Genomic DNA, 26,541 nt, shown 5'->3' on the forward strand with positions numbered 1-26,541 from the left:
TTATGCTGATCAAAAGGAATTTACAAGTATGGTCATGATCACAAAATTTACTCAAAAGAGATCAGACAAACAGTACACCTGGAAAGGTTCAAGGCATGGCTTGACCCAGATTTATAACTGGTATTGTCTTGTCTTGACCGAGTCAAATAGCAAGACATAGGTTCAATGTATGCTTTTTCTGGTGGTCGCATGAACAATGTATTTGTTTGTGATTAGGTTTAGTTAATAGTGAACCACTAAGAAATTGTAGGTCAATGATGTGTGGTATGAGTTGTAGTAGCATAAGCACATCTCATTTCCATAGAGATTTTTGGCCACATCCCCTCAGTCATGGTCTAATAACTGAAACTTATGCTTGGTTTACATGTTTTAGTTTGTTATTATACCCCGCTTTAAAAAGTGGAGGTATACTGTTTTACCTCTGTCTGTCCATCCATCTGTCACTCCGTCTGTCCCATGAATATATTCGTCATATTTTTCTCAGGAACTACTTGACTCATTTCAGATTCATCTCTTATCAACTTCCTGTTTACCGAACACTAGTATCATTTTACACATGATAGTACATTGTAGCCAAGTTGAAATTTTTGTCACATATTTCTCAGGAACAACTTTACTAGGAGTTCTGAAATTTGGCTTCAGTGTTTATGTAAGTCAGCTATACCGTGATGGATTTTTAGCTTTATCACTTTGACAACTTCTTGTTTACCGACATTTTTCGGTGGGAGTTTCATCAGTGAGCAGTAGCTGGCAGTTTTACTTGTTAGGTCAATTTAAAGGTAATCATAAGTGGAAGACCAATGATAATGGTATGCAGTTGTATAAGCATCAGTACATCTCACTTCAAATAGCTAGTCCTTTCCCATCAGTCATGGTCTATTGACTTTGAAACTTTTGATTAGTTAACATTTTAGTTTGTGATAGGTCAGTTTAAGATGAACCACTAAAAGTCTAATGATAATTCAACGAAATTTCACAATTTGATTTACAAGTCTCATTTCCATGGAGATTATACAGCCCCAACCCCTCATCATGGCTCATTGAATTTGACATTTTTGTCGAGCCTGCAACTTTTGTTGCAGAAAGCTCAACAGGGCTAGTGATCCGGCGGCGGCGGCGGTGTTAGCTCACTTCTTAAAAGCTATATATTTTAGAAGGTGGAAGACTTGGATGCTTCATATTTTGTATATAGATGCCTCATGTTACGAAGTTTCCGTCAGTCACATGTCCATTGTCCTTGACCTCATTTTCATGGTTCAGTGACCACTTGAAAAAAAAGTTCAGATTTTTTGTAATGTTAAATTCTCTCTTACTGTAAGTAATAGGATAACTATATTTAGTATGTGCGTACCTTGCAAGGTCCTCATGCCCGTCAGATAGTTTTCACTTGACCTCGACCTCATTTCATGGATCAGTGAACAAGGTTAAGTTTTGGTGGTCAAGTCCATATCTCAGATACTATAAGCAATAGGTCTAGTATATTCGGTGTATGGAAGGACTGTAAGGTGTACATGTCCAACTGGCAGGTGTCATCTGACCTTGACCTCATTTTCATGGTTCAGTGGTTATAGTTAAGTTTTTGTGTTTTGGTCTGTTTTTCTCATACTTTATGCAATAGGTTTACTATATTTGTTGTATGGAATGATTGTAAGGTGTACATGTCTAGCGGGCAGATGTCATCTGACCTTGACCTCATTTTCATGGTTCAGTGGTAATAGTTAAGTTTTTGTGTTTTGGTCTGTTTTTCTCATACTTTATGCAATAGGTTTACTTATTTGTTGTATGGAATGATTGTAATGTGTACATGTCTAGCGGGCAGATGTCATCTGACCTTGACCTCATTTTCATGGTTCAGTGGTCAAAGTTAAGTTTTTGAGTTTTGGTCTTTTTATCTAATACTTTATGTCATAGGTCAACTATATTTGGTGTATTGAAATATTTTATGATCTATATGTCAGTCGTGCAGGTTTTATTTGACCTTGACCTGGTTTTCACAGTTCATTGCTCAGTGTTAAGTTTTTGTGTCTTGGTCTATTTTCTTAAACTATAAGCAATAGGTCAACTATATTTGTTGTATGGAAGCATTGTTAGCTGTGCATGTCTGTCTGGCATATGGTTCAACTGACCTTGACCTCATTTTCATGGTTCATGTTAAGTTTATGTGACAGTCGTAATAAAGCTTTATATTTAGGAGTATCAACATAATATCAATGATTAGTAAAGAAGGCGAGACATTTCAGTGTGTGCACTCTTGTTACAGAATTTACCAGTAAATGTTTGTGTTATGGTTTGTTTAAAGGGAACGACTTATGATCAGTCAATGGTGTTTGGTTTGCAGTTGTATTAGCATTCACCTCATTTCAATGGAGATTGTTTAGTGATGTACCTCTAGTCATGGTTTATTGACTTGAATATTTTATCATAGCATAAATTGTTGAAGTATTACTATTTTAATTTTAACATTTGCACTATTAAAATAGGCAAAATATATCTCTGGCTTAACAGTTTATATGCATTGTATGTTTCAGAAAATTGTTATTTTATTTATATTCCAAGAATTTTACTTCATTTACTTATTTTTGAATTATTACAGATTCTACAGTCACAATTCTAGTTTTGTTCATGGAGGTGTTGAAAAACCAGGAGAAGAACAACCACCTGTCATGGGACAAGCTGTAAGTTATATCTGTATGATTATTGATGTTAAACTGATGTTGCATGGACAATGATTTGTTGGATCTATTTGAGTATTTGTGAGTTTTGAACAGCGGTATACTACTGTTGCCTTTATTTGTATAATAACAGTAAATTGTCAATAGAATTTATTTTTTTCACAAATCAACATTATTAGCCTTTGTATGCTGATCCCTTCAGTGTTCTCCCCAGAAATTTTGGATAGCATCACATTTGGCGTAAAAAATAAATTGTATTTTTATGCCCCACCTACGATAGTAGAGGGGCATTATGTTTTCTGGTCTGTGCGTACGTTCGTTCGTTCGTCCGTCCGTCTGTTCGTTCGTTCGTCCGTCTGTCCCGCTTCAGGTTAAAGTTTTTGGTCAAGGTAGTTTTTGATGAAGTTGAAGTCCAATCAACTTGAAACTTAGTACACATGTTCCTTATGATATGATCTTTCTAATTTTAAAGCCAAATTAAACTTTTGACCCCAATTTCACGGTCCACTGAACATAGAAAATGAAAGTGCATGTTTCAGGTTAAAGTTTTTCAGGTTAAAGTTTTTGGTCAAGGTAGTTTTTGATGAAGTTGAAGTCCAATCAACTTGAAACTTAGTACACATGTTCCTTATGATATGATCTTTCTAATTTTAAAGCCAAATTAAACTTTTGACCCCAATTTCACGGTCCACTGAACATAGAAAATGAAAGTGCATGTTTCAGGTTAAAGTTTTTGGTCAAGGTAGTTTTTGATGAAGTTGAAGTCCAATCAACTTGAAACTTAGTACACATGTTCCCTATGATATTATCTTTCTAATTTTAATGCCTAATTATATTTTTTATCCAATTTCATGGTCCATTGAACATGGAAAATGATAGTGTGAGTGGGGCATCCGTGTACTTTGGACACATTCTTGTTTTCAATGTAATTTGTCGCCTCGTGGTAATGCTCTATTTCCTTTGTTATATATGTAATTGTTTATTACAAAATGTATAAATATTGTTTGTATGCTATTGGCCCCATTTTTGGTGAATAAAATATTCTATTCCACCCTATTCTTTGTATCTATAGTTTTGAAATCATAACTGAGAATACAATTAAACTAAAACCATGATAACAGTATTTTCAGTTTATGTTTTCTATATTCATTTATAGTTCCAGAATTATTTTTTTCCTCTTGGGCCAAATAAAAATATATGTGTATAGATACAATTGCGCTAAATGTGTAGGAAAAAAACACTGGTTCTTATAATAAAAAAAAAAGGAAAGAGAAAGTATCATAGCAATAAAATTTAAATTAAAAAGCTTTCTTTATCTTGTCTATCAAATATATTGGTTCATGGTCCCAGTTGTTTCTTTTTATCAAAATGATATATTTTTTTTTCACAAAGTTATCTAATAAGTAGTCTGTTAATGCTTAGTTTTATCTTAAGGTATTGTTTTCTGTCTACTGTGCCATTTGTGGATATGTAGTTATTATCATAAAATGCGGATTTTTGTCATATCTGGTCCGATTCTGATCAGTAGTTTACACTAAAATATATTAAATGGCCGCCGAAAGCAATGAAAAATACGAAAATAAAACAATGTTTGACAAGAGATTGGGAATAAATATGGCGTTATTAATGCATTAAATGGATGAAACATAAACTAAAGCCAATTATGATCACTTTCTAAAGAAAGTACAAAACTTATATAGTTTAAAATCAAAATTTTCACTCTCGATTTACAACTAGTAATAGGAAGAGAAAGAAAGTAATACTAATATTTTGAAAGTCATAAAAAGATAAGACTCAATCTCTTTTTAAAAGAGAAAAAATGTTTGTTTCTTTGAATTTTCATTTTGCAAACATATTTTGATTTATTTTATGATTTTCTTATTACATTTTCTCCTTGTTGATTGCATACCACATGGTATTAATCATGTCACAAGTGACAGCTTGGGGTATTAGTAGCCAACCAGTTATCACCCAAAGGGCAATTAACACCTATGTAATCACTTTAGATTGCCTCTATTGTCCGACTTGAAGGGATTACAATTAACGGTGATATATTTTTTTTTATGATCATAAGCAGTAATTAGATGAAAGTTTACAATTTAGGACATGGTTTTGCCATACAGAAACGAGAAAAGTAACATCCTGAAAATAATTATAGCGTTGCGGAAATTATTATAGCGTCACGGTAAGGAAATATAGCGGCGCGGTACCGCGACGCTAAAATGGCCTGGGGAGAACACTGCCCTTATGAGGCAGGTGCTACCATTAACAAAGTGTGTGTATAAGCATTTAACAATATTATTGTTTGAAATTAACAATCATGTTCTTCATGCCTGCATTCAATCTGCTCCAATATTATATAGAAATATGAACAGTGTTCTAGCTAGAAAGTTTTAACAGGGCTCTTTTTTATTGATGCCCTTGCCTTTTTTCTATCAATTCTCTGGCGCCCTGTCGTTTTTATGACGAAAATCTTGGCATTTCTGTCTTTGAAAAACCGGAAAATTCGTTATTCTTTCATGCACAGAAAGTTCACCTAGCTGTGTAAACTGTCCAATTAAGTGACTCATTAAGTGCATGGCTTCACTTGACAGCTTTTGTGTCAAATACATTGTCAACACCAATTACCTTAGCTTTGGGTCATAATTAATTTATCTCAAAAATGTTTGAAAAAAAAATAAGTTTCTTCCCCTTTTTTGTCACCATTCACAATATTCTTCTCAAGTTTATGTTCTTTTTCAAAAAAAGATTAAATTTATAACAAATTGAGTGCAAAGCATTTTAAAAATAAAACTTCCAATTAAATTGACCTGAAAACATCTAAGAAAGAATGTGCATATATGTAGATAATAGCCTAAGATTACTAAGTTAAACATAGAAGATTGTGTCCTTATTTGAAATTTATTACTTAATTTTTACTGAAAATTAATAATACCATATAGTGCCCAAGTTACATGCTAATTAATTATAACTCTTAAATAATTGCCCTTTTTTCAATGACATGTACATGTTAAATTGCCCTTTTTTTTACTAGCACCCTGCCGTTTTTAAATTCTGGCTAGAACACTGACAAAGGATGACACTCCAAATTTAAAATTTTGCCTTAATGCATATTATTCCACTTAATTAGGGCCCCACCGACGGCGGGTCGCCCTATAGTGATCAGTCTGTCCGTCCGTCTGTCTGTCCGTCCGTCTGTCCGTCCGTAACACTTTCGTGTCCGCTCCATATCTAGAGAACCGTTATGATTTCATACTTAATACTTAACATGATTATTAACCAACACCAGAGGGTGTGTCATGTTGTATGTACAACTTCCTAGGTCAAAGGTCAAGGTCAAAAACTTTGGTTTCAGTTGACAACCCTGTGTCCTGTGGTGAAGATCGTGTCCGCTCCATATCTAGATAACCATTATGATTTCAAAGTTTATACTTGACATCCATTTTAACAACCACCAGAGGGTGTGTCATGATGAATGTACAACTTCCTAGGTCAAAGGTCAAGGTCAAAAACTTTGGTTTCGAGTTGACAATCCTGTGTCCTGTGGTGAAGATCGTGTCCGCTCCATATCTAGATAATCGTTATGATTTCAAAGTATATACTTGTCATACATTTTAACCACCACCAGAGGGCGTGTCATGATGTATGTACAACTTCCTAGGTCAAAGGTCAACGTCAAAAAAACTTTGGTTTCAGTTGACAACCCTGTGTCCTGTGGTGAAGATTGTGTCCGCTCTATATCTTGAAAACCGTTATGATTTCAAATATTATACTTGACATCTATTTTAACCAACAACAGAGGGTGTGTCATGATATATGTACCACTTCCTAGGTCAAAGGTCTGTCTGTCTGTTGGTCTGTCCATCGCTAACAAATTTGATCCACATTATATTTTGAGAGGACAGCTGTTATTATTTCATACTTTATACCTGACAAACATTTTCAACTTAACATATATATTAACCAACACAAGAGAATGTGTCATAATGTATGCATCCTAGGTCTAAGATCAGTCTGTCGGTCTGTCCATCTGTTCGTTGTTCTTAACAAATTGTGTCCGCTCTACCTCTTGAGAACCATTAATATTTCATACTTTATACTTGGTGGGTCATAATATATTAAAGGCATAATTCTAAAAATATGTGACAAATATCAATTGGGCAGCACCTTTAAACATATTGTTCAAACATCAATCCATATATCCAGAAGTCACCTTAGAGTAGTAATCAATGAGTTCACATCATGCAATCATATCACTATTATACTATGAAAGTAAGATGAGAATATTTATCAGTTTTAACTTAAAATCTTAGATCAAAATCACACATGAGACTATGTAATAACTTCAAATAATGCTTCATATCAGATTATCCATACAACTTATTTACCCCACGTTATTGACAGCGGGGCCCACAGAGATGGCTCCCATCTCAATGATATCTAGTTAAATTTGAAAGAAATCCTTAACCTTTAATGCCCACATGTACTCTTTCAGAACTGATAGTGATATATTTTTTTTTGCAGGAAATTCACAAAAAGATTATGTCTTTGAACTTCAGAGATTGTCATGCCAAGATCCGACAGGTTGATAGCCAAGCTACTGTTGGTAATGCAGTTGTTGTCCAGGTTAGTTGTTTTAGCTGACTCCAGTTTAACTTTTGTCAGCTTTTCCATGGATCCAGAGTTTTAGTTCTTTTAATTTGATTTTGCAATGACAAAATTATATTTTCATAAAAACAATTTTTTTTTGTTAAACTTGATAGTCATAAATGTGAAAAGATTTGCTATGAAGTCATGTGACATCAGTGACGGCACAATTCTGTCTGCAAATGTGTATAGACATTGTTATAAGTGACCAATCACATTAGTATAGAAACTTCCAGGTTAAAGATCTAGTTTTGAATCCAGTCCATATTCTAAAATGAAAAAAATATAATACTTATCAATAAAAAATCCACATGTTTACCAGATCGTAGATGCTGTTTATCATTTCATATATGTATAGACTTAAACTGATTTTCCTGGTCTTCTTAAAACTTTTTGATGAAATTTAAAAACATCTTTTATGAGCCCAGACTCAGTGTTAATTCTGTACTTTGACCTATTATGGTTTACTTTTTACATATTCTCATTTGGATGGAGAGTTGTTTCATTGGCACTCATACCATATCTTCTTTTATCTATTTTCTTAAAAGATTAAACAAAAATTCAAGAGATTTATTAAAATTTTATTCTGAAAGAAGTTCAGACAAGACTGACATTCTTCCACTATTATTGATTCAGGTTACAGGAGAGCTATCAAATAGCGGTCAGCCAATGAGGAGATTCATGCAGACATTTGTTCTTGCACCACAGTCACCAAAGAAATATTATGTCCATAATGATATTTTCCGGTACCAGGATGAAGTATTCCATGATAACGATAGTGATATGGAAAATCTTGAAGAGGGCCTTGGTGATGAAATAGGTAAGTAATGTTTCCTTAACCCTTTCACCGATTGCTGCCCAGACAGAAGCTACTCTGAGACGATGGCTTCCCTGGCTACTATTACTCAAGTGGGAGATCTTCATAATAAATGTCAATAAAAACTTGTTTGTAGTTATTTGTGTATTTATTTCATTCACTAACACCATGTTCACAGTTTTATTCATGTTTTAATAATTTTTTCTTCTTAAAATATTAAAATTTTCAAATTTTCGGCATTTTCTAGGTGAAATTCTCAAAATTCTGCTCTTTGACCCCAAAACGGCAAAATTTTGAAAATTTTTATGAGGCTGTACAAATTCCTCACACTGAACGATGTCCATTCCAAGTGTTTTGTACTTAAAACCACATTTTATGTCAAAAAAGTATACTAGTTTGGCTTCAATTCTTCCATATTCTTTCAAAAAAAATGTTCCCTCATTTCAAATTCTCGTAAATTCCGTAAATTTCCTCTGATTTTGACACGGTTTTCAACAAACGGAAGCGCAATGTTTACACTTTCATCCGGGTATCCATCAAAGAAAGATAACTCATGTTTGCACTGTTTTAAGCGGGAAACATAAAAGAGGTATTCCGATCCCGGTAAAACGGGACTCATCGTCAGCTGTCTGAAGTGTGAATCCCGGTAAACCGGGACTCATCGGCGAAAGGGTTAAGGAATTAAGGATATTGATAAAGGTGATCAGAAAAAATAAGTATTGAGCAATTGTCTTGTGGCACATATTTTTGTTTTCACTTACCAAACATAAAATTAGGCCACAGAAAGCAATTTTCAAGTTTATATTGCTATAGTGCCTAACAAGATTTTGTGAGGTAGACGAAATTGACCTTAAAAAGATCGTATTGACTTTTTTGCTCTAAAATTAGGTAGATCGGACATATTTTGACTTTATTAAATGACTTTCTTAGTTTGGGATTAATTGTAATTAGCATGTTCCAATGAGACTGAAAAATGTTGTTTTTTTGTAAGATGAATAATTATTTTACCTGGCGTAGCCGTGTGTAAAGTGTATTTCGGCATTTCACTCCGAAAAATGACTTGTTGATTGGAATAAAACGTCTTATTTGTAAACTTTTTCTGTTTTTCTCCACAATTGACTATTAAGAAATAATCTATTTACTGTGTATTTTCAAAATTTTGTGAAAATAGGAGAATTGGCATTTATTACCTTTCATACCTATACTTTCATTGATAAAACATAACATGGACTCATCCAGTGTCCAGTTTGAAGGTCATTTTAGTTACTGTATGCACGTTCTGATTTAATCAATAGTCATGTATGAAAAGTATAAACAGTTTGAAGGTAAACAAATAAGAACTTAACCCAATCAAATTGCGTAATATTTAATAACAATGACCGGTCCACATTATAATAAGTAATAGGGGTAAACTGGGTAGGGAGAAAATGTAAGATATTCAAAATTTATTTATTTGCGATAACGAATAAAAATTTGTCAACCAAACGTTTTGCTATAATTTTATTAACATTTCGTTCTGTATTGGTACAGTTTTTTTATCTTTCATTTATATATTTAAGGCCGTACAAAGTTTGGGCTTCAAAAGTCCACATAATTATTGACTATTTACAGAAAATTTATCCTTTTAAAACAGAAAATGTTTCCAAAACAATATGTTTCTACAAAGTAAAATCATTTCTCAAAACACTGCAAAAAATTTCATTTCGATTGGTACAGGAGCATTGTCATAAAGTGTGTTGAAATAAACAGTGGTATAGCAAACATCGAATTCCCTCACAAAATCTTGTTAGGCACTATAGTTGATTCTGGAACCTTTGGAGAACTATGGTTTTGGAGTGAAGAGAACTGGTCAAAGGACTTGTATCAAATTTAAATCATTGAAATACAAAAATGGCTGGCATCTTCATTGAAACAATAACATGTGTCAAGTTATTGCCTTTTTAAACAATGATTGTTATATTTCAGTCCATTTATGGTCCATATGTCTTTTCTTTAATTTCCTTTCTATGATCACAGAAATTTTCAATTTCAAAATTTGTTCCAAAATGTTAAGAATACTCCTATAAATGTAAATAGTGTATATTGAGCATTGATATCAACTGATTGTAAATTTTTATTATAGATTCTGACTTAGACCCAGTTGATCTTACCCAGGATCATGGTCAGGAACCTGTACAACAGTTCTTTGATGCCAGTCCACAATTAAGGTAATGAATGAATGAATATTGCATATGAATAACTTAAGTTTTCAAATTACATGTATAGTGATTCAACGAGCTAGTTTTTACCTTTATAGAAGAAAGGCAAACAAAAGTTACAAGTTCAGCAACAACAAAATACACTAAATTATGTTAAATGGTTGAATATCAAGAAAACCATCAACAGCTCTTAAGAATATTCAACGAAATAGATATGTGAGAGAAGGAATAATTTCAAAACTCGTACTTTCTTTGAATATCTATACATGCAAAAATGTCCAAACCTCTCCCCCCTCCACCATCATTTCTACTTCCTTCCATCCCACATCCATTTTGTCCTTATAAAGTTGCCATGTCAGATGAACATGGCAGGAATACAGATGTAGACATCCCCCTATAAATTGATTATACTTATTTGTCTGTTTGTCCAAAATTTTCTTAACTTTTCAAAATTATGGACACAATTCTAATCTTAGCATCTTGGGGAAATGATCAGAATCTACCCAAAAAAAAATTGATCAACCTTTTTAGCTCACCTGGCCCATAGGGCCATGTGAGCTTTTCTCATCACTTTGTGTCTATCGTCGTCTGTTAACTTTTACAAAAATCTTTTCCTCTGAAACTACTTTGCCAAATTAAACCAAACTCGGCCACAATCATCATTAGGGTATCTAGTTTAGAAAAATAAAAAATGTGTCCAGTGACCCGGCCAACCAACCAAAATGGCCACCATGGCTAAAAATAGAACATAGGGGTAAAATGCAGTTGTTGGCTTATAACTCAAAAACCAAAGCATTTAGAGCAAATCTGACATGGGTAAAATTGTTTATCAGGTCAAGATCTATCTGCCCTGAAATTTTCAGATGAAACGGACAACCTGTTGTTGGGTTGCTGGCCCTGAATTGGTAATTTTAAGGAAATTTTGCTGTTTTTGGTTATTATCTTGAATATTATTATAGATAGAGATAAACTGTAAACTGCAATAATGTTCAGCAAAGTAAGATATACAAACAAGTCAACATGACAGAAATGGTCAGTTGACCCCTTTAGGAGTTATTGCCCTTTAAAGTCAATTTTTAACCGTTTTTCGTAAATCTTAGTAATCTTACAAAAATCTTCTCTGAAACTACTTGGCCAAATTAATCCAAACTTGGCCACAATTATCTTTGGGGTATATAGTTTAAAAAATGTGTCTGGTGACCCAGCCAACCAACCAAGATGGCCGCCATGGCTAAAAATAGAACATAGGGGTAAAATGCAGTTTTTGGCTTATAACTGAAAAACCAAAGCATTTAGAGCAAATCTGACATGGGGTAAAATTATTTATCAGGTCAATTTCTATCTGCCCTGAAATTTTCAGATGAATCGGACAACCCGTTGTTGGGTTGCTGCCCCTGAATTGGTAATTTTAAGGAAATTTTGCTGATTTTGTTATTATCTTGAATATTTTTATACGACCGCAAATTTTGAAAAAATTTTCGTCGTATATTGCTATCACGTTGGCGTCGTCGTCGTCGTCGTCGTCGTCGTCGTCGTCGTCATCGTCGTCCGGCGTCCGAATACTTTTAGTTTTCGCACTCTAACTTTAGTAAAAGTGAATGGAAATCTATGAAATTTTAACACAAGGTTTATGACCACAAAAGGAAGGTTGGTATTGATTTTGGGAGTTTTGGTCCCAACATTTTAGGAATTAGGGGCCAAAAAGGGCCCAAATAAGCATTTTCTTGGTTTTCGCACTATAACTTTAGTTTAAGTTAATAGAAATCTATGAAATTTTGACACAAGGTTTATGACCACAAAAGAACGGTTGGGATTGATTTTGGGAGTTTTGGTCTCAACAGTTTAGGAATTAGGGGCCAAAAAAGGGCCCAAATAAGCATTATTCTTGGTTTTCGCACAATAACATTAGTTTAAGTAAATAGAAATCAATGAAATTTAAACACAATGTTAATGACTACAAAAGGAAGGTTGGTATTGATTTTGGGAGTTTAGGTCCCAACAGTTTAGGAATTAGGGGCCAAAAAGGGACCCAAATAAGCATTATTCTTGGTTTTCGCACTCTAACTTTAGTAAAAGTGAATGGAAATCTATGAAATTTTAACACAAGGTTTATGACCACAAAAGAAGGTTGGTATTGATTTTGGGAGTTTTGGTCCCAACATTTTAGGAATTAGGGGCCAAAAAGGGCCCAAATAAGCATTTTCTTGGTTTTCGCACTATAACTTTAGTTTAAGTTAATAGAAATCTATGAAATTTTGACACAAGGTTTATGACCACAAAAGAACGGTTGGGATTGATTTTGGGAGTTTTGGTCTCAACAGTTTAGGAATTAGGGGCCAAAAAAGGGCCCAAATAAGCATTATTCTTGGTTTTCGCACAATAACATTAGTTTAAGTAAATAGAAATCAATGAAATTTAAACACAATGTTAATGACTACAAAAGGAAGGTTGGTATTGATTTTGGGAGTTTAGGTCCCAACAGTTTAGGAATTAGGGGCCAAAAAGGGACCCAAATAAGCATTTTTCTTGGTTTTCGCACCATAACGTTAGTATAAGTAAATAGAAATCTATGAAATTTAAACACAAGGTTTATGACCATAAAAGAAAGGTTGGGTTTGATTTTGGGAGTTTTGGTCCCAACATAATAAGGGGCCCAAAGGGTCCAAAATTAAACTTTTGTTTGATTTCATCAAAATTGAATAATTGGGGTTCTTTGATATGCTGAATCTAACTGTCATGACTGTGTATGTAGATTCTTAACTTTTGGTCCCGTTTTCAAATTGGTCTACATTAAGGTCCAAAGGGTCCAAAATTAAACTTAGTTTGATTTTGACAAAAAATGAATCAGTTAGGTTCTTTGATATGCTGAATCTAAAAATGTACTTAGATTCTTGATTATTGGCCCAGTTTTCAAGTTGGTCCAAATCGGGGTCCAAAATTAAACTTTGTTTGATTTCATCAAAAATTGAATAAATGGGGTTCTTTGATATACCAAATCTAACTGTGTATGTAGATTCTTCATTTTTGGTCCTGTTTTCAAATTGGTCTACACTAAAGTCCAAAGGGTCCAAAATTAAACTTAGTCTGATTTTAACAAAAATTGAAATCTTGAAGTTCTTTGATATGCTGAATCCAAAAATGTACTTAGATTTTTTATTATGGGCCCAGTTTTCAAGTTGGTCCAAATCAGGATCTAAAATTATTATATTAAGTATTGTGCAATAGCAAGTCTTTTCAATTGCACAGTATTGCGCAATGGCAAGAAATATCTAATTGCACAATATTGTGAAATATCAAATTTTTTTTTAATTAGAGTTATCTTTCTTTGTCCAGAATAGTAAGCAAGAAATATCTAATTGCAAAATATTGTGCAATAGCAAGATTTTTTTTTAATTGGAGTTATCTTTCTTTGTCCAGAATCAACTTAAATCTTTGTTATATACAATATACAATGTATATTCACTTTTTACTACCAACTGATAAATTAAAATAATCTTTACCATTCAGTGATAACAAGCAGTTTTTTTACATCTTAATATTTTATGATGTATTTAAATGAGTAGTTATTGTTGCAAACTCCATTAGAAATTTTAATTGAGATTAGTTTTGGAATAAGGGAAAGGGGGATGTGATTAAAAAAATTGGGTTCAATTTTTCTCATTTGAAATTTCATAAATAAAAAAGAAAATTTCTTCAAACATTTTTTTGAGAGGATTAATATTCAACAGCATAGTGAATTGCTCTAAGAGAAACAAAAATTTTAAGTTCATTAGAACACATTCATTCTGTGTCAGAAACCTATGCTGTGTCAACTATTTAATCACAATCCAAATTTAGAGCTGAATCCAGCTTGAATGTTGTGTCCATACTTGCCCTAACCGTTCAGGGTTCAACCTCTGCGGTCGTATAAAGCTACGCCCTGCGGAGCATCTGGTTATAGATAGAGATAAACTGTAAACGGCAATAATGTACAGCACAATAAGACCTAAAATTAAGTCAACATGACCAAAATGGTCAATTGACCCGCTAAGGAGTTATTGTCCTTTATAGTCAATTTTTAACAATTTTCATAAAATTTGTAAATTTTTACTAACATTTTCCACTGAAACTACTGAGTCAAGTTCATTATAGATAGAGATAATTGTAAGCAGCAAGAATGTTCAGTAAAGTAAGATGTACAAACACATCAACATCACCAAATCACAATTTTGTCATGAATCCATCTGCTTCCTTTGTTTAATATTCACATAGACCAAGGTGAGCGACACAGGCTCTTTAGAGCCTCTAGTTATTTTTTTATTTTTATTATCTCAGCAATGGCACACATGATGATCGAGTTGATACTCCATCACCTTCTCCTGAGGAGGAAGATGTGAAAGAAGAACCCATTAACACACAAACAGAGGAAATATTTGACCTGAAGGAAGAGGAAACATTAGAAACACAGACAGAAGAAACTGAACCCGATCAATCCGGACAAATGACCATCCAATTTATGGGTATAAACTTCTTCTCTTATTGTCATGTTATTTGTCTTCTTTCCAGATTATTCTGTTGTCAATCTGTTTAGAAGTATACAAAATAGCTTATTTATGAAACCAGATTGCAGTTTTATCGCTCTCAAAAGAGATTATACATTTGTGCAAATAACTATCCATCAGTTGTCCTTCAACATACAATTGCCAAGTTAATCTCCAAACCTTTCACAAGCTATACTTAATAAAGGGCTTAAAACGTTTGAAATGTTTCTGCCTATTCAGAAGAAAAAAAATAATGCATTGAGCCAAGGATCCGGAAATTTTTTCACCTAATTTCGGTCATTTTCATATAACTTAAAAGTTGGTGCCCCTTTTCAAAAACAGATTGTCAAAATCTCATTACTGCATGAGTATGCTCCTACTCGTAGCATCAACGAACTTGTTTAACTGTTGCATCGCGTTTACTTCATGATTTATCCTACCATTTTCCTAAAATCGATCAAGAGCAATTAAGGAAAGGCAACAGTTTAAGAATAAAATGATTTTAATGACTCAAAATCGTAATTTTCTCAGTCATCGATTACGTTTCTTTCGATTCTGAAGTCGAAATTCAAACCGGATGTAATGCGACAATACTAAAACGAACAATTCCGGACTTATTCCCGGGATTAGTTTTGTTTATCAAATTCACAGGAACACATCGTTTTTTTTTAATATTTTACCTTTAATAGTGTAAGAATATTAATGAAAATAGTTGCACTTGCTTTATTTAGCAAGAAATCATTTTAAATTTACGATTTAGTGTCAAATCTGCGGAAGAGAATTTTAGGCATGCGTATCATAGTAAACAAAGCACGTGTGTTACTAGTGAAAAAAATCTTTTTTCTACGTAAATTAAATCAAGTTTTAATTTAATTTTAAATCATAATTGACAATTGTCTTAGCTGAAAAGTAATTAAATAATGAAGACAGTTGGTATTGAATTTTAATTTCTTTATAATATTAGTTCGGAGCTTGTGATTTAAAATAGCCAGGTATGAATTAAAAACACAGGTAAAGAGATTGGCGATCATTAGCCCATAGCTCCCCGAGGCATTAATATAGCTATTAGGAGGGCCCTCAGGATTATAACACTTTACTGGAGTGGCAGTTTAATTACATAAAATCGATAACAAAACAACAATATGTTTAAAATGGCGATTTGAAACTCAATCTCAACGAAATGACCGAAATTATTTCTGTTGAAAAATAAAATTTGATCTAAATCCCAATAAATGATTTAGGACTTTTGAGTTTCCAAATCGGTCATGTCTGGCATATATGACCGTTTCCGGACCCTTGCATTGAGCTCAATATTTTATACAGCATATTCAAGTACGCTTCAACAAAAAAAATCAATTATATTCCAAGTTACAAAAGATGTATATATGTTTAATTATACAAGAGTCTTGCATAGTACATGCATCTGGGATCTGTTCTAAAATATCAATGTTATCAATTTTAAATAATGTTTTAAAATTTGTGTTATCTTCCTTTGCACATAATCAGAGTTGAACACTAACTACAATTATAAATAAAGATTGACAATTCATAGAATTGCCCTCTAATGCTTAATGCAATGGTTTAAACCAGTTGTATTATAAATAGTATTTATTGCAGAAAAGAAATTTGAAGAACCAAATCCTGTTGTTTTTTTTCCCAAATTTATAATCAAAACAACCCCTGATAGCATTGTCAGTTGTAAATTTGTACATGATTTTGATATTAACTTTTTTGGTTATCAGAAACAAAGACTTTCTCCTGGGCTGGTATTGCCAGTAAGAATGCTACATCAAGCTCTGTACCGTCGATTACTACATCCCCTCCATTTGGTAAAGTTCCACAATCTCTACCAAACAGACAGGAGAAGACAGACATTGGAGCATCAGCACCTGGTTCAGGGCCACAACCACAGAGACAAACAAGGTACAACTTTCATTTGGTTCAGTGTCTAAGCTTGGATATAGTGATGCAAGAGTTGCAGTTTAAGGATGCAACCAAAATTTTATAGCTAGCTAGGAAATGGTTCAATTAAACTTAAAATTAAAGGAAGAAAAGAACAGCTTTCATTTATAAATGATTGTAAAAATGAAAAATTTATGCAGAACTTGATAGCTCCAATTATCATTAATTTATGATTTTAACAATAATCTTCAGGCCACCTAGAGATAATCGACCTAGAGAAAGAGAAAGAGTCAGCATGTCACGTGATGATGGTGATAGTGATAGTCAAAGTGGGCGTCCAAGATCTCGTTTTCCAGACAGTCATCAATTGTTCGTTGGAAACTTACCGCATAATATAACTGAAAAAGAATTAGAGGATTTTTTCACAAGTAAGTTGTTATAAAATTCAGTTCATTTTCTTACTTGGCAAGTGTCATAAACAGAATCAGAATCTTTATTAATTTGTGAAGATACTGATGTCAGATTTATATATAGTCCTACATTTTAAATCCCTTCTTTGGCTTGGTAATATATAAATATTATCAGAATATAATGGATCTACCATAAGGCTGTTCCAGAATTATTGTGTGGGGTGTCTAATCAAACAGTAGACTGTTGTGTTGTTCTTGCAGAATTATATAGAACTATTAAAATAAATATTATTCATCATTTGGGTTTTTATAAATGTCTCGCGCAAATCTCTATTCTATCATAACCATCAGTTGACTGGAAAAATCATTGTTTATTTTTAAGTTTTCACATTTAGAATCTAGCATTGCAAATTTAATGTTTTGACACTTTTTAATCAATGTTTATTTAACATATAACTCTTGTTTCAGAATTTGGTCATGTTGTTGAATTACGTATTAATACCAAAAGTAGTGGTGGAAAACTTCCTGTAAGTAACCAGAAGGTACATCACATTATTATACTTCATTACCTCCAGCCCAATCCATCCCAGCCTTGAAACAATGGTGTTCTGATGCATAGCATACAATACTGTCATACAAATAAATGGAAATGATAGAGAAATTGGTCAAAGTATTAGATGTTGAAAGAATGAATATCTGATTATTTTGCTTTTTATTTTCTACCACTTCCCTTCAGTCCATTCATTCATCATCATATCAGGTCATATAAAGTTAATTCTCTGGTTCTCAGGTATTTGTATCATGAAATGACTCCCTTGAATGCAAATTACATTCAAAACTGCTTGTTGGAATTTCACTGTATTCTTGCTACCTAAACTAAATTTAGATAAGGTCTGTCTTGATGTTCTTCAGCTTCCATTTTCCAGTGTTTTCAGAATTGTCAGTTTTGGGGAAAAAAAAACACCCAAAACCAACTGATTTTTCATAATAAAAAATAATCAATTAGATGCTTATTTTAAATTCTGAGATACAAGAGACCTTGAGGTACAGAGAATAACATTTATGTGACCTTATTTTAATATTATTAATTCTATGATAATTTTGTTACTTTAGTTTATTTTTAATGTACTATCTTTTGAAGTGTTCAGTTTTAAAGATAATAATGTAACTGTTATTACTCAAGAGTTTAATGTGAGAAAAAAAGAAGCCAATGGGATTTCTATTTCATTTTAAATGTTTCAGTTAATTGGTGATAAATTAGATTTTCAGGATAGCTAACCATATTTTTGATTTTTATAGAATTTTGGATTTGTGATATTTGATAGTCCAGAGCCAGTTCAAAGTATTCTTAGTCAAAAGGTAGGTAATATATGTTATGTTTATAATATCAAAATTTAAAATACCTGTTTTCTTCAACATTTAAAAATATTGCATTTTGTTGAATATACTGTAGAAATTCTTTACTGGGTAATTTGTAGTGTTCCATATTTCCATTTTCAAATTCATGAGCACACCAGTAAAACAGTTTGGAAAATGTGAATAACATTTATAAAATGATCTGTTATGGGCACATTATTAATTTGGAGCATTGCTATATTTCACACACACGGGTGACACACCACTTTGGTGGGTACATTCTGTAGTAAAATCAGGCAATTTTTTGTGTTCATTGTAAGAAAATATTGCACAAATAGCTAAAACTGTTCTAACTGTTTTAACTATTTATGAACAAAGGGAAATAACCTAATTCACACTATTGCCAAGATAGTTAATAATATATAATTGCTTAATACACAAGAAAAATCATGACAAGTTTTTTTTACAGTCATTCAAAACTAGGAAATTCCAATGAAATTCTAGAAAATGTAGTTCAAAGTAACTTGTGTTTATTTACTTCTTTGTGTTGTAATTCTATCTTTGAAAGTAGGTAATGTCATGAAATAAAATAAAATGGAATTCCAGTTGGAAAACTAATTTGTTTATGTTTAATTTAATTTTACAATTCAAATTAAAATCAGTCTTCACCTCTATACTCACAAGAAAACACAAATTTTTGAAGAATCAGGCATCCAACTAACACAAGAAAATGTACAAAACATGGAGGTTGTATTTATATAATTTAATTTTGGATGTTACTTGCCTTCTCATTGGCTGACGTCGTTTTATTTATTAGCCCATAGACATAATTTTGTCATGTGACCGTGACGTCATCAATGTTTATCATGATTTACTCTGGTTTAAAATGGAATTAAGAATTAAATTATAAGAAATGACTGTAATATTTTTTCTGCCTATTTGAAATAACAAAAAAAAATGTGGTGCAAACTTTAAATAACCCGCTACGCGCATTATTCAGTGTCCACCACATTTTATGTTATTTCTTCATAGACAGAAAAAATATTAGTCATTCCTTAAAAAGATTGTGAATTACCTGAAGTTTTGATTAAGAAATATATTTGATCTGAAAAGTATGAAATTTCTTGTACTTGAATTTAAATTTGAATAAAATGCATGATAATTTTGATCAAGTGAAGTCCTAACTGTAATATATATTTTGTTATATAGCCAATCAAATATAATGGTGAACACAGACTTAATGTAGAAGAAAAGAAGCCAAGAGGGGGAGCTCCAGGTGGTGGAAGAGGAGGCCCACCAAGGGGAGGAATGGGTGGAGGAAGAGGAGGAACAAGCTTTGGTAGTGGTGGACGTGGTGGTATTCGAGGCAGTGGAGGTGGGCCTGGTCCTAGGTCAGACAGAGGCAGCATGGGGGGTAGAGGGGGTATGTCAGGCCCTAGGCGATGAACTTTTGTAATTAGTCCATTGGTGCTTACAGAAGGTATGCAATTCTGACAACACACAAAAACATAGTAAAATTACACTTAATTGTGTGATTAGTCATAATATTTGTGACTGGTTGTGTTTATTTATAGAATCGTGAAGATGCATTATTGTAATGATAATGTTGGGCTGGGGTTCCCATGACCTTGACTTTATATATTTATATCATTCCTGTAAATGGTCTCATCAATGTTATATCCAATTTATTGACTTATTGTACATACGTGAGCACAGAACGGGTCTCAGTTGGTGAAAAACATTGGTAATGCCATCATTTATTTTGTATTTACAGAATTGCATATTTTCTAAGTGTTCTAAGAGTATGACTTGCTGAAAGTGCATTCAATGCAGACATTGAAGTGTAAATCAAGATTGTCGTAAATCCTTTTCTCTGTTGTTCTATTTTTTTTTATTTATTTGTTCATTTTATATGAAGAAATTTCAGTTGCAATTTTGTTTAGTTTTTTCAATAGCAGAGCAAGAACTATGCAAAATTTTATATTCAGTGAATCATGGGTTGTTCATAACTTGTTTACAACAGAAAAAGGACTAGAAATTGGGTGAAAAATTCTGTGAACAGCTGATGACGGTTTAACATCAGGAGAGTAGGTCTTATGATTGTAGCAGCAATAATTTATGTTTTTAGTTATAGAATTGTTATATAGATCTTGGTTTTAGCAGATACTGTAAAATACTCTTTAAATTTTATGTGAATAGTACAGTTTTATGTGTATTGAGATAATGGAATAGTGTGATATCAGAACATATAATGTAAAAGGTTAAAACACTTCCATATTCACGTTATTCTGATTTATTTTATGAATAAAATGTTTGTGGTTGACAGTTTTCATCTTTTTATATTAATCAGGTTCCGATAACAAATCGTATTCCATATCACATTAAACCAGATAGTCATACTAATATGTATATTTTTATGGTTTAAACATATGACTGTATTTTTCACATATTAAACAGATGTCTTGATAAGCACCTGCAGCCATAGGACTAACATTCATTCAAAAATGTACAGATTCTATTGGTCTTTTATAGAATTCTTTCAGGCCTGATGGAAACTTGCATACTTTGTGTATTTGGCCTGTAGCTAGCAAGAAGACATATATTTGGTACTTTGGATAAAACAGTAGTCATTGACCTCCATTTAACATCACATGTAAATAATCATTAACTGTTCACAGTATTTTAATACCTATTGTAATTTATTATTGTATAAATGGCTACATTCCTGGTTGTCTAGTCCCAACACGTGCAGGGTTGGGGGTGTACCGGGTTTATTGCTTAATCTGGCTCAATAGTTTTTGTTTGTTCTGTTCTACTTTACATACTGGGATACTTATCAGGAATCCTATAACTATTTTTTATGTTTTGTACATCTATCAGCAGGGTAGCTGTGTGTGATATTCAGTCCCAAATTATTTATGAGACTCAAAACTTACAATAGTAACATAGTGCTACCTGCAAATAAGCTGTTTTTTTCTGATACCAGTGTTTGCCAAAGACTTCTTCAAACAATAAATGGAACAATATTTTTTACGTTTAACAAACAGATGCCATTAGTCTTTCATGTTGAAAATCTCATTATTTAATGAATATATATAGTAATTATCTAGAGCAAGTACTTTTTTAACATCTTACATTCAAATTTGGATTTAATATTGTTTTTCTGTGAAAATTTATAAATTTAGCCATGTGCATGTATTTTAAAGATCAGTAGTTCATGTTATAAACTGGCTTAAATATCAAAACCCATGTTAATATACTTAACAACACAGCTCTTTTAAAATTTTACAGTTAACACTTGTTTAAGAATGTAGATTTAAAATAATTACCAATTTAAATTTTCAGTTAAAATTAAATATTTGGCCAGTGTCAACTAGCATTTATTGATTTTAATGCATTTACCTTTGAGAACTAGTTAAGTGATGTTACTAGCTTATTGCTCTAGATAAAATAATGAACATATGGCAGCAGTATAGCTGCTTTGTGATTGTATGTACAGATGACATCATAGGTTCCAAGTTTACTTGTAAAGTTTCATTTGTATTGTCTCCCTGCACATGTTTTCAAAATAAAACTGAAAAATTCCTAGGATTTTTAAAACTGTGTTTTCTTTATATATATTTATAAATATATTCTTATGATTTGTATAGTTATTTTTGATTCACAATGAAAAAAGAAAAATTAAAAAAATACAGAACACCGAAGAAAATATGAAATGGAAAGTCTCCAATCAAATGGCAAAATCCAAAGCCTCAACATATCAAACAAATGGATATTGATAACAACTGTCATATTCCTTACTTGGTACAGGCATTTTCTTGTGTAAAAAAATTGAGATTCAACCTGGTTTTATAGCTTGCAAAACCTCTCACTTTTATAGAGTAAATACATCCCTACACAATATCATCTAGCACATAGCATGATCACCTTGAATACACAATACCATCTAGCACATAGCATGATCACCTTGAATACACAATATTATTGGATTGATCCATGGCTAGGTCAAACATAGACTGAAAAGTTGATATTTTGAAATTCTTAACTAAGCAAGTTGCATTACAGAGTTGCAGTAAAACTGGTCATGGATTGTAATCTGTGAGAGCACATACATATGTCTTCATACAATCTTAACCTTGTAAACTAGAACATAAGAAATACAGCTAAAATGTCAGAAAGTACAAATGGTTTAATTTCTGTCAAATTAACATTTTTTAAAATCCATCCATTCATGACATAAAATGTGATAAGATGAAGTTCATCTTGCAGTTCAACTAAAGAACTAAAATCCTACATAACTTTTAGTGCTTGTGCTAAAGAACCCCAAAATAGCTGTGGTGTGATCATTCTATATGGATGAATTGATTGTATTCCAACAATAGCTATTGAACTACACTCTGGTGTTGCAGCACAACATGAGAACAAACTGCAAGAACAAGAACTCATCAGATTGATACAAATCAGAAAAAAAAACATTAACAAAAACACAGACTGAATGAGGCAGGGTGTTTATTCATCCCTAACAACAAAAAAAAAGTGTTTATTGTAGAACTGAATTTCTCACTTGTAGTAGTAGGATAATTATTTGGTATATGGATTCCTTGTGAAGTCTACATGTCTTCACCTGACCTTGACTTCATTTCATGGATCAGTGACCAAGATTAAAGTTACTTGATAAGTTCCTTTTCTGAAATACTATAAGGAAAAGGTCATCTTCATTTGATGTATGGAATGATTGTGAGGTTCACTATTTATTTTGGAGGTCTGACTGACCAAATTAACATGATTCATAGCTAGATGTTTAGTTTACCACCTGGTAGTGTTTCAGTTTGTTTTTATGCTCCCACTGAAGTGGTATGTCCCAAAGTTGGTTTCTGTTCTTTAACTTTAGCTTGCCTAAACCAAATGTTATGAAACCTATACAAACTGCTTATTACCACAAAACACAGATCAAGTTTGAATTTTGGTGTCGACATTTAACCATTCCAGAGTTATTCCCCTTTTCAAACAAAGATTGCCAAATGTTTCTTTTCAGTTTTCTAGCATAGGATTTCCTCAACCAAATGCTATGAAACTTCTATACAATTGTTATTAGCTCACTTGGCGTCCTGCATCGTTAACTTTTACAAAAATCTTCTCTGAAACTACTGGGCAAAATTACGGTAAACCAAACTTGGCCACAATGGTCATTGGGGTATTTAGTTTAAAAAATGTGTCTGGTGACCCGGCCAACCAACCAAGATGGCAGCCATGGCTAAAAATAGAACATAAGGATAAAATGTAGATTTTGGCTTGTATCTGAAACCAAAGCATTTAGAGCAAACCTGACATGGTGTAAAATTGTTTATTAGGTCAAGATCTATCTGCTCTGAAATTTTCAGATGAATTGGAGAACCTGTTGTTGGATTGCTGCCCCTAAATTGGGAATTTTAAGGAATTTTTGCCGTTTTTGGTTATCTTGAATATTATATAGATAGAGGTAAACTGAAAAAGCAATAATGTTCAGCAAAGTGAGATCTACAAATAAGTCAACATGATCAAAATGGTCAATTGACCCCTTAATGAGTTATTGCCCTTTATAGTCAATTTTTACTAATTTTTCGTAAAGTTTTGTTATCTTTTACAAAAATCTTCTCTCAAACAACTAAGACAAAATGTTACCAAACTTGTCCACAATCATCAAAAGAGTATCTAGTTTAAAAAATGTTTCCGATGACCCTGCCTGCCTACCAAGATGGCAGACATGGCTAAAAATAGTTCATAGGGTAAAATGTAGTTTTCATACGGCCGCAAAAATATTTGCGGTCGTATATTGGTATCACGTCGTCAGCGTCATCCAAAGACGAATGGTTTCCGAATAATAACTTTAGTATAAGTAAACAGAAATCCTTAAAATTTAAGAAAAAGGTTAATACCTCAAAAGGAAGGTTGGGATTGATTTTCGGGGTTATGGTCCCTAAGGTTTAGGAATTAGAGCCCAAAGAGCTCCAAAATAGCATTTATCTAGTGTGAGAACAGTAAGTTGTGTATAAGTATTTCAATTGTTCTGAAATTGTACCACAATGTTTAATACCAAAAGTAGAAGGTTGAGATATATATTAAGGGTTATGGGGCAAACAGTCTAGGAATAAAGGGCCAAAAACAAGCATTTTTGTAGTTTCAAGTCAATAAATTGGAGTTATCTTTCTTCGTCCAGAATGGTTGTTGAATCACCTAAAACCAATGCTTTATATAATCTTCTTTGAAAATTGGAGTTATCTTTCTTTGTCCAGAATAGAAGTTGAAATAACTAAAATCAATGCTATACAATATACAATGCAATACTCACTTTACTACCAACTGATAAATTAAAGCAATCTTTACCATTCAGTGATTACCATTCTAGGGTTATGCCGCTTTACAAGTGGAAAAATTGAAGAATTTTTTAATCTGTTCTCTTAACATAAGTTTGTCTCAGCTAAATTTAATGAAATGTGTATATAATGCTTAATACCTCTAAACTCAGTTTAAGTTCAATTTTTGGCAGCTTCACTTTTACAGTTCTTGAGTTGTGTCCCTTTATAATGTTATATGCTTGCGGGGGCATCATCTTTGTCCGTTTGGACACATTCCCCATTTATTTTAGCTCACCTGGCTCGAAGGACCAAGTGAGCTTTTCTCATCACTTGGCGTCTGTCGTCGTCCATCGTCTTTAACTTTTACAAAAATTTTCTCCCCTGAAACTGCTGGGCCAAATTTAACCAAACTTGGCCACAATCATCATTGGGGTATCTGGTTTAAAAAATGTGTCCGGTGACCCAGCCAACCAACCAAGATGGCCGCCATGGCTAAAAATAGAACATGGTAAAATGCAGTTTTTGGCTAATAACTCAAAAACCAAAGCATTTAGAGCAAATATGACATGGGGGTAAAATTGTTTATCAGGTCAAGATATTTCTGCCCTGCAATTTTCAGAGGAATCGAACAACTCATTGTTAGGTTGCTGCCCCTGAATTGGTAATTTTAAGGAAATTTTGCTGCTTTTGGCTATTATCTTGATTATTATTATAGATAGAGATAAACTGTAAACAGCAATAATGTTCAGCAAAGTAAGATTTACAAATAAGTCAACATGACCAAAATGGTCAGTTGACCCCTTTAGGAGTTATTGCCCTTTATAGTCAATTTTTAACCATTTTTCGAAAATCTTAGTAATCTTTTAGAAAAATCTTCTCTGAAACTACTGGGCCAAATTAAACCAAAGTCAGCCACAATCATCATTGGGGTATCTAGTTTAAAAAATATGTCCGGTAACTCAGCCAACCAACCAAGATGGCCGCCATGGATATAAATAGAACATAGGGGTAAAATGCAGTCTTTGGCTTATAACTCAAAAACCAAAGCCTTTAGAGCAAATCTGACAGGAAGTATAATTGTTGATCAGGTCAACATCTATCTGCCCTGGAATTTTCAGATGAATGGGATAACCGGTTGTTAGGTTGCTGCCCCTGAATTGGTAATTTTAAGGAAATTTTGCTGTTTTTGGTTATTATCTTGAATATTATTATAGATAGAGATAAACTGTAAACAGCAATAATGTTCAGCAAAGTAAGATTTACAAATAAGTCAACATGACCAAAATGGTCAGTTGACCCCTTTAGGAGTTATTGCCCTTTATAGTCAATTTTTAACCATTTTTCGAAAATCTTAGTAATCTTTTAGAAAAATCTTCTCTGAAACTACTGGGCCAAATTAAACCAAAGTCAGCCACAATCATCATTGGGGTATCTAGTTTAAAAAATATGTCCGGTAACTCAGCCAACCAACCAAGATGGCCGCCATGGATATAAATAGAACATAGGGGTAAAATGCAGTCTTTGGCTTATAACTCAAAAACCAAAGCCTTTAGAGCAAATCTGACAGGAAGTATAATTGTTGATCAGGTCAACATCTATCTGCCCTGGAATTTTCAGATGAATGGGATAACCGGTTGTTAGGTTGCTGCCCCTGAATTGGTAATTTTAAGGAAATTTTGCTGTT

The 26,541-nt window shown here is 32.8% G+C and overlaps 1 protein-coding gene across 3 annotated transcripts in view; it reads left to right on the forward strand.

The window, feature by feature from the left end:
• The window catches only part of LOC143045695 (ras GTPase-activating protein-binding protein 2-like), a 28,969-nt gene extending 6,847 nt beyond the window's left edge, over positions 1-22,122 (forward strand). For 2 of the 3 annotated variants that reach the window (XM_076218389.1, XM_076218388.1), the window contains exons 3-12: positions 2,594-2,675; positions 7,197-7,298; positions 7,956-8,139; positions 10,259-10,343; positions 14,649-14,833; positions 16,597-16,777; positions 17,009-17,184; positions 17,635-17,708; positions 18,466-18,525; positions 19,732-22,122. In XM_076218389.1, the coding sequence (XP_076074504.1) occupies positions 2,594-2,675; positions 7,197-7,298; positions 7,956-8,139; positions 10,259-10,343; positions 14,649-14,833; positions 16,597-16,777; positions 17,009-17,184; positions 17,635-17,708; positions 18,466-18,525; positions 19,732-19,968 (1,366 nt within the window). In that variant the 3' untranslated portion in view covers positions 19,969-22,122. The remainder of the gene's footprint in view (positions 1-2,593; positions 2,676-7,196; positions 7,299-7,955; positions 8,140-10,258; positions 10,344-14,648; positions 14,834-16,596; positions 16,778-17,008; positions 17,185-17,634; positions 17,709-18,465; positions 18,526-19,731) is intronic. The other variant, XM_076218390.1, reaches the window with a different exon arrangement.
• Positions 22,123-26,541: the final 4,419 nt, after the last annotated feature.

The sequence above is a fragment of the Mytilus galloprovincialis genome, chromosome 9 (genome assembly GCF_965363235.1).
Source record: "Mytilus galloprovincialis chromosome 9, xbMytGall1.hap1.1, whole genome shotgun sequence".
In the NCBI taxonomy this organism is placed as follows: Eukaryota; Metazoa; Mollusca; class Bivalvia; order Mytilida; family Mytilidae; genus Mytilus; species Mytilus galloprovincialis.